Genomic DNA, 12,350 nt, shown 5'->3' with positions numbered 1-12,350 from the left:
TCAAGCAAGATCAGGGCAGGCTGTGGCATCCCAACCTCCAGGCCCTGTCGCTCACAGCTTGGATGTTGAGAGGTTAATTCTGCAGCTTCTCGATCTCTGAGGATGTGTCTCAGATCCTGGTAGCTTCCAGAAAGCCTTCCACTAGAAAATCCTATGGACTGAAGTGGAGGTGGTTTTCTGTGTGGTGTGAGCAGGAAGCCCTAGATCTGTTCCCCTGCCCCACACCAAAAACTGCTTGACTACCTCCTGCACCTGTCAGACTGGCTTGAAGACAAACTCCATTAGAGTTCATCTTAATGCAATTGGCACATACCACCAAGGTATAGATAAGCCTATCTCTGCACAGCCTGCTTCAATTGATGCCTCCCCTAAGATCACCCACTGTGTCTTGGACCTCCAGCGTGGTGCTAACTCAGCTGATAAAAGCTCTTTTTGAGCCACTGCACTCCTGTGACTTGAATTACCTGACCTGAAAGGTCATAATTTGGTGGCAGTCAGTGAGCTCCAGGCCTTAGTGAATTATCCACCTTATACCAAATTTTATCATGATAGGGTGGTCTTGCATATGCACCATGTTCCTGCTTAAAGTGATGACAGATTTCCATCTTAATCAGTCAATTGTCCTGCCAACATTCTTCCCCAGGCCCCATTCACACCAAGGTGAACAAATAATGCACAGTTGGAAGGCTAAGGCTCTCTTGCAATTCAATCTGGTGTGGACAGAAGCCCATAGACACTCCACCCAACTTTTTATTTCTTTTGACAGGAATAGGTTGGGAGTTTCCGTTGCCAAACAAACACTATCCAGTTGGCTAGCAGACTGCATCTCCTTCTGTTATGCCCAGGCGGGTCGGCATCTTGCGGGGTCGTGTCAAGGCTTATTCTGTCAGAGCCATGGCAATGTCTGTGCCCACTTGGGAGCAGTTCCCGTGGAGGAGATCTGCAAGGCTGCAATGTGGAGATCTCTCCACACATTTGCATCCCGCTGCTGACTGGGAAGCAATGGCCAACATGAGTAGGTTCAACCAGTCTGTCCATCAGAATCTTTGAGGTGTAGAACCCAACTCTCCCTGCTTCGGGCCCATTGTTTGGGTTCAGGCTGTTTCCCCCTCTGTTACCAGTGTCATTGTGCCCATTGGGTGTCTGTTGGTCCCCTTTTGTATTGGAGCAACCTGTAGCTAGGGATTCACCCATTTGTGAGGACTACCGTCCTGCTTGTCCTAGGAGAAAGCAGAATTGCTTATCTGTAACAGGTGTTTTTCTAGGACAGCAGGATGTTAGTCCTCACAAAATTTGCCCACCACCCTGCAGAGTTGGGTTTCTCCTGTTTTTTTCTTTATTATAATCGTAATTATATGACCCAAGACTGGAAGAAAGACACCGCTTGGTTTAAAATATGCTGGGCATGGTCAGTGTGCGCGAAGTTCCAGAAACTTTGACATAAGTGTTTTCTGTACCAGGCTCCATCCAATGATGTCTCCCATGTGTGAGGACTAATATCTTGCTGTCCTAGAGGGAACCCCTGTTTACAGGTAAGCAACTCTGCTTTCTATGTCAGAATCCATATTTCCTGTCCCTGAGAGTAGATCTGTCTATATTTTAAGTGTTATTTCTTCTGCTAGGTTTGTTTTCTTCCCCTTTTCCTCTATTGTCCGCCTTCTGAGTTTAATTCTTTCTTTTGGATTTGGTTCCAAATATTTAGATGATTGACAATGTGTATGGTTGAGTTTGTTACATAGGTAATATATTATGTATGATAATGAATATTTTCCACTCCAAAAACAAGTAGCAAACCAAATTAGAAAAAAGAACAAGGATGATGTACAAAGTGTGACAGATTCTGGCTTCTCAGTTGGTTGTACGAATAGTAAACACAAAGGTCACTTTTGTGTTATTGGCACATCCAGCATTAAAATGCAACTTACCAGAGACTGTTGAAAGTAATTGTGTAACCATTCCACTCCAAACTCTGCCCCTCTCTCTCCCGAAACCAAAACACAAAAAAATCCCTTTTGTGCCAAAACTTATATATTCCTTTCTCCCAGGGTTGCAGGTGGAGAGCTCTTTGATTTTTTGGCTGAGAAAGAGTCTCTTTCAGAGGAGGAGGCCACAGAGTTTCTGAAACAGATCCTCAACGGCGTGCAGTATCTTCATTCCTTGCACATTGCGCACTTTGACCTCAAGGTATGTCAGAGGGGTTGAAGTGGGGGGGGGGGGGGGGGGGAGTAGGAAGACATGTGTGAACCTTACTGTGGAATGAAATGATGCTTTTTGTTAATTGGTTGACTTGAGGAGCCTGAGGCTATGGTGTGGTAGTTAAGCTTCTGATTAAAAGCTCCAATATTTTGTGTGTTCAACAACATCCTAACAAATTGTTGTCCCATTTTCTTCTACACCTTCGCCTCCCCTTCCTTCCTAGCCCTGGGCAGCATGCCCAGCTGATGCACAGGATTCCTTTCTGGCCAGAAATAGTGAAGAGATTCCTTAAACGCTCTCTTCATGCCACTCCTTTGGCTGGCCTGGTTTATTGCAGCAGTAGCAGCTTTTCCTCCCTCTCTGGGTTCGTGCATCACCTCCTTGTTGTGCCTGACCTCGGTCAGCCTTTTTGGAGAGTAGGCTTGAATTCTTAGCCATGAGGCCAGCCCTCTGTCGATAACCTTTATGCCTGGGAAAACGCACCAGCTGGCGGTGGTAACCAAAATGACAGAATTTAAACATACTTGGGATCAGATACAGAAGGTGACAGCCGTGGGTGGGGGGGGAGGTGATGACCAGAAATACGGAGGTCTGTTATGACACAGAGAGGGGCAACCAGACAGATTGGATGAGCCAAGAGGTCTTTATCTGCTGATGACTGTTAGGTTACTAGATGGGTCACTGCAGTATCCCACATTTCAGAATGTGTTACAGATATAGGGTTATAATGTTCAGAGATGTTTAGAACTTTCTAAACTTATAACACAACCGTAACATTTTATGGAATGTTATACTCCCTGGAATTTTTGTGGCAATAAAGTTAACGGTAAAAACCATAAAACCTGCACGTTTTGAGCAGCTGCTTGTGTTTAATTACTGTTTTTATCTAAATGTTTGGCAGCTTTCCTTTTAAGTGGTAATGCTGTCCAAACTGTAAAGGAGCTAATGTAGTTACTATGTGTGTGTGAATAGTTACAGAATGACCCTGTTTTCCATCTTTAAACCTGTGTGGGATCAGGCATGGCGCCTGGTCCACCTTAAATCCCACTGAGGGAGAGAGCTCTGTGGGCAGGGTCCTGCTTGGGGCAGGGAGAGTCCTGTGGGAGGGACCAGCTGGGGAACATAAGAGGGGTAAGCCCTCAGCTGTGTTCAGGAGGCCCTGATGCCTCCAGGAGGACGGTAGCTCCAGTAAAGTGCTCTGTCCAAACCAGAAAGGAGTGAGTGTACAAACCCCTGTTTGTGTAAGTGAATACTGCTAAGGTAGGCAGGCCACTGTTAGTTATTGGTTAAATAAAGTCTTATCTGCATTAGAAAGGCTGGAGTCAGAGTGGCTTTCTGTCTCCAGCCAGGGAAATCCCCCTTGATTTCCCACACTATATGTTAATCTGCAACAGAAATTGAAGTCAGCAAACCATTATTGGCTGTTGGGCTTAGTTTAGTGGTAACTAGAATTTGAGAGATTTTATCAAGTTAGCCCAGTAAAAACTTATTAGCTTCAACCTGTTTGACTATCTGTATAAATCCACAAAAGAGAATCATACTCTTCTCTAGTCTGCAAACACTGATACACACAGGTGCTGCTGCTTGTCAGGCACTTCTGAAGTATTTCATTGTCCACGCAGGGTGACCTTCTTTTTTTGGTAAGACATGGCGGGATTTTATGCTCTCACTTGGTTGTTGTATCTCATCAGTTTTACCTTCTTTCCCTGACATTTCTACACTAAAAGGCCTGCAAAATAGTGTTAAGTTTTTGGAGGTTGACCCATTGTTGCCCCTCCTTGATCAGGTATGCCAGGAGATGCTTGTGTAGTGCTGTCAAACTTCGGCTCCCTACCACGGTCCTCCATAACACTACTTTCCAGCAGTGCCATAGGCTGTCAGACCCTTTTGCAACTGATAGTGAAGTCTGCTCCTTTCGTAATTCTCCAGTGATGCCAATTATGTCTCCACGCCCCTCTCTTCACTACTTCCCGGTGCATGTCTTGAGGGTGTTACGCAGGAAGAAAATTTAAACAGTGCAAACCACTCAACCAGAATGTTATGGTTACTTAGCCCGGAGAACACCAAACTATTCATAAAATATAATATCCAAATAAATATAGCTATATTATTTATAATGGGATGTATAGATATAGAAAAAAAACATATTTCATATACTCAAAAGCAAATTTGGACAAGTCACTTTACCCTCCATTGCCTCAGGTACAAACTTAGATTGTAATCCCTCTGGGGATAGGGAAATACCTACTATACCTGAATGTAATCCACTTTGAAATGCTGAAAAAAAGTGTGAAAAACAGAATATAAATAAAATTAAAATAAATACACATTGCAGTATATTGTTCTAACATTAGAGATCACTAGAACATACACTCTAGGATGTAATACACAGTTTACCACTAGGGGCCACTGGCGCCTATTTATCAGACCTGAGCTTCAGAGAAAAAAAAAGCAAAGCTGCGTACTCCCTGATGAGCATTTTTCTGACCCAGATCTTGAATGTAGCGTATGATTTCAGGGATTAACCTTTAGAAATTCCCAATTATCCAAATGTATGTGATTGGAATTTAAAATTAAACTTGTTCTATCCTAGAGTATCACTCTCTTGGAATGTAAACACAATTTTTCAGGAGAAAAAAAATGCCGAGTGTTTGGACATAGTCCCTTAAGGAATTATAAAGCCAAAAGACTCTAACTGTTGAACTAAAATCACAGAAATTAATCTCATGGTGTAATTACTAAGAGATAGCATCACTTCCAGGATCCAAGGTCTGTCTCCTGGCTTGTACAGGAACAGTCTGTCCCACAGTGATATTCTTGAGGCAATAGCTGCACAAAATGCCTGGACACACTGCACAGTAAACCTCAATACTCTTGTCAAAGCAGTGACCATTGTTAAGCTCAGTTGCAAGAGGTAACTATACTGACCTCTAGTACTTTACTCTTATTGAAGATTTGAGTTAGGACAGATTTCTGAAACTGAAATTCAGTAAATTACTATAATGGCAGTTATTAGAGCTAATAAGTAGTATGCTCTGGATTCACAGGGCTGGACTTGCAGTGCATTCAGACAGCACAGCTGCTAATGTGAACTTGGTCCCTCAGAGGAGCTCATGTTATATAATCTTTTGCATTCTGGTCAAAAGAACAAAGATGCTCCTTACAATGTGCTTTGCTCCACCAACCAGAATGCACCTCAACAGACCACTACTCTCTCCTATTGACTGCTTATTCCTTACTTTTACTAAAATAGAAGAGTTAGAGCCTGTGTTCTCCTGACCCATCAAAGGAGAATTTCGATCTGTTTTACGTTGCGGTATACAATTCCTCTATATGCAAGTAGTCTGGTCAGCCCCAGTTTACCACTTTGACTTATGATACCAACTAAAAACGTGGCTTTCCAGTCATCTGATCTATACCAGCTGAAAATATTCTGTAATGTATGACCCTTACTTGGGGGGGATTAAAAATTAATAGGTTATGTCTCTATGAACGGAGATTAGATTTTTTTTTGTAAAATATTTGAACAGTTAATGATTCTTGTCTATCAACAATATTAATGTAAACCCAACCATATATGTCTACACTGTATATACTTAATACTTGACAATCGGGTTAAACACTCTGATCCGCTTTGAATTGCCTGAGTAGCCATGAAAGGTGGAATAGAAATCTTAAATTAAAGGGTAGGCTGTTTTGCTATATTGGGTCACAAGTGCCCTAGGATTGTGTGAACAATCACTGCTATCTGCATAGCTAATAGCCTGCTTGTCAAACAACCTCGGGGTTACCAGAGAATGAGGATCATCCAGTCTAGGCTAGTTCTCCCAAAAGGCTACAGCTGATGGGTCATCCTTTCTCCCTTGAGCTGGAGATTGAGGGAGTGAGATGCCCCATTTAGTTGTGTAATATTTATTTATTTATTTATTTATTTAGCATTTTTCTATACCGACTTTCCAATAACAAAATTATTGATCAATTCGGTTTACATTTTAAACAATAACAACAATGACAAGTAATATGTCTGCACCTCCCCTGCCCTCTTCATCTGAAACAGGATTTTGCAAATGGGATCTTGGAATATTTCTAGTCTTGGAGTATTCTTAACATACCTAATATGCAGAGGTTTGAGCCATTGCACCTTTTACTGTGAGCTTAATAAACTACACCTGAACAGCTGAAGAAGCCCTTGATCATGGATTGGTAACCTTTTTTAGTACGAGTGCCCAAGAAAAGGCAACATTCCTGTTAATGATGTGGCTGTGCCAGCTTTCAAAGATTGCAGGGTAGCTGTGCTGATCCCGCAGTGCACAGGAGTTGCCAACCTCCTGTCGTGGAGTTCAGTTCCATAGGCTTAGAAAGAAAACCTAAAAAACCTCTGGTGTACCTAAGTTTTAAAGAAAAAGTAGTGCTAGCTGAAATTGCTACCCAGTGGGGAGCCATAAAATATTCCCTGTGATCACTCAACTAAGGAAGTTCTAAACACAAAACAAGGCGAATCTGCATGTGAAGGTAAGCAAAACACCTTTTGTGGCAGTGAAGTTATGAAAAAGTATCAGAATTTATAGGGTAAATACTGGACATGATTTATCACACTTACAATTAATATTGTTTACAAACTGTTACCGAACCATTATGGCACCTGTGTAAATTGATATATTTTAGCATCATTATTTTATATGCCTTACTGTAAACCATTGTGACTGTATCCATCTTAAAGATGGTATAGAAAAAAGATAAAATATATATACTTTTTTTTAATTTTAATATTTTTTTTTTTTCAAAAGTGGGTCCTGAAGGTAAATGTTTGAATGTTGGGTTATCACCAACTTCCTACGGTATAAGGAGGAATGTGTAGCTACTTTAACTCTGTAACGATATCTTACGGGCTTATGAGACTGGCCTTTGCCTCCTGCTTCATTTCTTGTGCATATATTCTTTTTCTTTTATCTTTAAGCCCGAGAACATAATGCTGCTGGAGAGGAATTCACCTAAGCCTCGCATTAAGATCATCGACTTTGGCTTGGCTCACAAAATTGACTCTGGAAATGAATTTAAAAACATCTTTGGAACGCCGGAATTTGTCGGTCAGTGCGACTTCTGCTTGTGGGTTGAACGTGAAATGTGTCCTGCATCAGCTGCTCCCCTATGTAGAAACCACAGGAGACAAAGAACGTTTTCCGTTGTAGTTGATTCCTTTGACACCATCACCTAGCCTATTTGGAAGAGGCGGCTAATAAATTTGAAAATAAATTTAGAGACTGGGTGTGAGGTGGGTGAAAGGAGTTCTTGTCCACCTGACCTATGAGGATATTCCTGATAATGATGACTTGGCAAAGATTTTTAAAAGAGAAAGAAACACTAGTTGGTAGGGGTTTTAAATGAAGAAATGGAGCAGGTGATAGGAAGGGATGTTCAGAGTCCTTTGGTGGAAGGAACAATGGGTTTTAAAGAGTTTCGAACCGCTGCCTTTGGAAGTGAAACAGTTGGTGACACAGATTAAACCATCCTTTTTTTTTTTTTTGGTTGGAGCCCCGTCCTTCGTGTTGAAGGGCAGTTCAGGTTGTGTGATGATCAGGTTACAGTTAATTGTTCACTATCTGCAAGAATACTGTCAGGTGTATAAATTAGCTGCTGTTTATTTCTAAAGAATGATGGCCTGGACCCTAGGCTATGTTGTAGTTATAGCCAGTGTCAAATTTACCATTTATTTGTAAGGTAATGGAGAAAGCAGTAACTAGACAGGTGTCTGATTTTTTTTCTTTTTTTTTGGGGGGGGGGGATTTTCAGAATCTTTGGATCCAGCACAGGCTGAATTTAGATGTGGGTGCAGTACAGAATCTTTTAGTGTCCTTGTTTGGATGATGATTTCTCACAGGAGAAGCAGGATGGTTGTCCTCACATTTGGGTGACATCAGGATGGAGCCCAATCACGGAACACTTTTGTCAAAGTTTCTAGAACTTTGACTGGCACCTACTGGGCATGCCCAGCAATGCACTGACCCTGCATCCAGCAGGGGTCCCCCTTCAGTCTTCTTTTTTCCACACAGCAGTAGCCACGCAGGTTAAGGAGCTCTTCAGAGATTCCTGAATGAAATTATTCCTCACGGAACTTCATCAAAACTTTCAAAAAAAATTTTACCCCACAGGGGGTCCCCTTATCGATATCTTTGCTCCGCAGTCGAACAGTAAGTTTTTTGTTTTTGTGGGTTTTTTTACCTGCTTGCCGTCAATTCCTGTCGAGTTTTTCCCTCGCGGCCTACTGGCCATTGACCGTACCGCAGCTAATTTTTGTTGAGGTCATGGCGTCTGGTTTCCATCAGTGCCCCAACTGCACTCTAACAATGTCCATCACTGACCCTCACACGGTCTGTGTGATGTGTTTGGGGTCCGACCATGATGTCCTTATTTGACCAAATGTGCCCAAATGACACCAAAGGGTCGCAAGGCTCTGCTTGAGAAGATGGGTCTTCTCTTTCGGCCAAAAACCCTATGTCTACTTAGCGCCAGCACCGGGAAACCGCCGCTGCCCGACCGGCTTCGATGACTCCACGGGTGTTGACACCCCTCTGTTCCTCCTCAGGGAAAAAGATAAGAGGAGAACATCGAGAAAAACAGACACCACCACCGATACAGGCAAGTCCTCTGTGTTGACCTCGTCTGAGCCACCGACAAAGAAGTCCTGAACAGAAAAGGCCCCATCCTCTTCTGTCTCTGGGTCACCAAGGCGTTCCCCACCTGGACAGGTGTTGGGATCCGTGATTCCACTTTCACCAGTGCACCCTCCAGCTTATACCAGTGCTGCCTCCTACTCCGGAACCGGGTATCCATGCCCCAGGTTTCCGTGAGGAATTGGATTGGATGATCCAAGAGGCCATCGGTAAAGCACTCCAGGAGTTCAAACCTCCATCGATGCTGGTTCCTGTTCCGGCCACCGATCGATACCCACGGCATTTGCACCGCTTTGGCAAGAATGGATAAGTTAATCGGTGCCCTTCCGGTGGATCAGAGAGAACAGATGGCCCCGATTCCTTCCTCCCCGATACCCTTGTCATTGGAAGAAGAAACACCGATCTCCATTCCGCCCTCCGGAGTGCTACTACAGACACATCCATCGATGTCACCGATTCCATCGGTGCCTCCCTCGATGCCTTCGATTCCACCTTCGAGGCCATCAATGCCTGGGCCAGGACCTTTCCGGAATAACACGTTACTCCCTTCTGATGAACATATGGAAGCTGGTAATGAGCCATACAATCCCTGGACTGATGATTCGTCCCAGGATACAGATGATCTGTCTTCACAGCTTTCTCCTCCTGATGAAAGGAAGCGTTCTGCTCCAGAGGACTTGTCCTTTATCAACTTTGTAAAAGAAATGTCTGAAACAGTTTGATTCCAGCTTCAGACTGAAGAGGACTCTAGGCATCAGATGTTGGAACTTTTCCAATTTCTCGATGCTCCTAAAGAAATCATGTCTATCCCTATTCATGACATCCTCTTGGACCTTTTACAGAGAAATTGGGAGCACCCCGGCTCTGTGGCACCTGTCAACCATAAGGCAGATGCCACCTATATAGTTCAGTCAGCCCCTGGCTTCCAGTGAGCTCAGCTAGACCATCACTCAGTGGTTGTGGAGTCAGCCCAGTAGAGGGCACAATACTCCAAACACCACTCTTCCATTCCCCCAGGAAAAGAACAGAAATTTCTGGATGCATTTGGAAGGCGAGTATTCCTTGGGTCAATGCTCATCTCTTGCATTGCTTCTATCAACTGTACATGACCCAGTACAACAGGGCCCTGTTTATGAAGATTCAGGAATTTGCTGAAGCCTTACCTCTGCAATTCCAGGATCAACTTCATGCCTTAGCACAAAAAGGTCTAGATGCTGGCAGACATGACGTTCGGTCTGCTTATGACATCTTCAACACCGCCTCCAGAGTTTCAGTGGCAGGAATTAGTGTGAGGAGATGGGCCTGGCTAAAGTCTTCAGACCTCAGACCAGATGTACAGGACAGATTAGCTGACTTGCCCTGTGCTGGGGATAATCTTTTTGGAGAAAAGATTCAAGAAGCAGTGGTGCAGCTCAAGGACCACCAAGAGACTCTGCACCAGCTCTCCTTGCTGCCTTCTGATCTCTCTTCCTCTTCCAAAAGATCTTTTAGGAGAGACTCCAAGAGACAAGTCTACCGGCAAAGGAGATACTATCCCCCGGCATTCAGGGGTCAACCTTCTAAGCCTTACCAAAAAGGCCAATCCGGGCAACCTCGAGTACAGAAGTCACAGCCAGCCCCCCAGCCAGGTCCAGCGTCTGGCTTTTGACTCCTTCCTAGAGAACAGTATCCAGCCTTCACTTCCAGCTATTCCCTTCTGAGGCTGGCTGTGCCACTTCTCCAAACTTTGGCACAGTCACCACAGATCAGTGGGTACTCACTGTAGAAACTCAAGGTTACCACCTCAACTTTCTCTCTGTTCCACCGGATTCCCCACCTAGTCTGACGTGGGGAACATCCGACCACTTATCACTCCTGGAGCCCCTCTCCCAACAGGGGCAGGGGTTCTATTCCCAGTATTTCCTGATACCAAAAAAGTCAGGTGGTGTTCGCCCAATACTGGATCTTCGCACCTTAAATACCTACAAAGAGAAAAGTTCAAAATGGTGACCTTGGGTTCTCTTCTTCCCCCTTCTCCAAAGGGAAGACACTCTGCTCTCTAGACCTCCAGGATGCCTATACACATATTTCAATTACTCTGTCACGTCGCAGATTCCTAGTAGGCCCAAAACACTTCAATATCGAGTGTTACCATTCAGCCTAGCATCTGGTCCACAAGTCTTCACCAAGTGCCTCGTAGTGGTAGCTGCCTTTCTCAGGAGTCAGTGTCCATGTCTACCCCTATCTCGACAATTGGTTGATCAGGGCTCCCACTCAGCAAACTGCACTGATGTCCCTGCGTCTCATGTGGCATACCCTGATCTCCCTAGGGTTTCTCATAAACATCCAAAATCCAGGCTAATTCCCTATCAAACCATATCGTTCATAGGGGGCTGACTTGGACACTCTAAAAGCGAAAGCCTTCCTACCTCAGGCTCGAGCTCTCACTCACTACAACACTCAACTGCATGTCACTTTCTGATCTTACTGGGTCATATGGCCTCCTCTGTGCATGTCACTCCCATGGCTCACCTTGCCATGAGTAATGCAGTGGACTCTAAAGTCGCAGTGGATTCAGTCTTCTCAGCCAATGTCCACCATTGTCCACATCACCAACCAGCTCCGCTTATCACTGGCTTGGTGGATAAAGCAAGCCAATCTTCTTCAAGGCCTTCCTTTTCAGGCTCCAGAGCCTCAAATAACCTTGACAACAGATACCTCCAGCATTGGCTGGGGTGCACAAGTTGAAAACCTGCAAACTCAGGGCATTTGGTCTCCAGAGGAAGCCAAACACCAAATACATTTCCTGGAGCTTCATGCAACCAGACATGCTCTCAGGACTTTTCAGGATTACCTTTCCAACCAGGTCATCCTGATTCAAACAGACAACCAGGTGGCCAAGTGGTACATCAACAAGCAAGGGGGAACGGGCTTCTACCTCCTGTGTCAGGAAGCTGCACAGATATGGGCGGAAGCCCTTTCCCTCTCGATGTACCTCAGGGCTCCCTACTTGCTGGGAGTGGACAATGTGTTGGCAGACAAGCTGAGTCACACTTTCAACCGCACGAGTGGTCCCTCAACCCCACGGTAGCGGACTCAATATTCCAACGTTGGGGTTACCCTCACATAGACCTCTTTGCGTCAGTTCACAACTGCAAAGTAGGGAACTTCTGCTCTCTCATTCTCAGCCGACACCTTCAGCCAAGAGATGCTTTCTCCCTCTCGTGGGCCAGTGGTTTCCTTTATGCATACCCTACACTTCCTCTCATTTTAAAGACTCGCGTAAAGTTGCGAAGGGACAAGGGGCTAATGATTCTGATAGCCCCTCATTGGCCACGCCAGGTCTGGTTTCCAATGCTCCACGGCCTATCAGTACAGCGGCACATTCCTCTGAGGAAGGACCCGCTTCTGATCACTCTTATCATTCTTATCGTTACAAGTGGACAGGTTTACGGTATAGTGTACTTCCATGTCCATCGATCCCCTTCACTTGTTCCACACTGA

General features: G+C 44.6%; 1 protein-coding gene across 2 annotated transcripts in view; it reads left to right on the top strand.

The window, feature by feature from the left end:
• The window catches only part of DAPK1 (death associated protein kinase 1), a 391,735-nt gene that overhangs the window by 213,489 nt on the left and 165,896 nt on the right, over positions 1 to 12,350 (top strand). For both annotated transcript variants that reach the window (XM_029617004.1, XM_029616996.1), the window contains exons 4-5: positions 2,046 to 2,184; positions 7,154 to 7,283. In XM_029617004.1, coding sequence (XP_029472864.1) covers positions 2,046 to 2,184; positions 7,154 to 7,283 — 269 coding nt within the window. The remainder of the gene's footprint in view (positions 1 to 2,045; positions 2,185 to 7,153; positions 7,284 to 12,350) is intronic.

This window comes from Rhinatrema bivittatum, chromosome 1 (assembly GCF_901001135.1).
Source record: "Rhinatrema bivittatum chromosome 1, aRhiBiv1.1, whole genome shotgun sequence".
NCBI classification, from domain to species: Eukaryota; Metazoa; Chordata; class Amphibia; order Gymnophiona; family Rhinatrematidae; genus Rhinatrema; species Rhinatrema bivittatum.
Note: the sequence above shows the minus strand (reverse complement) of the source record. Positions and strands in the feature narration are given on the sequence as shown.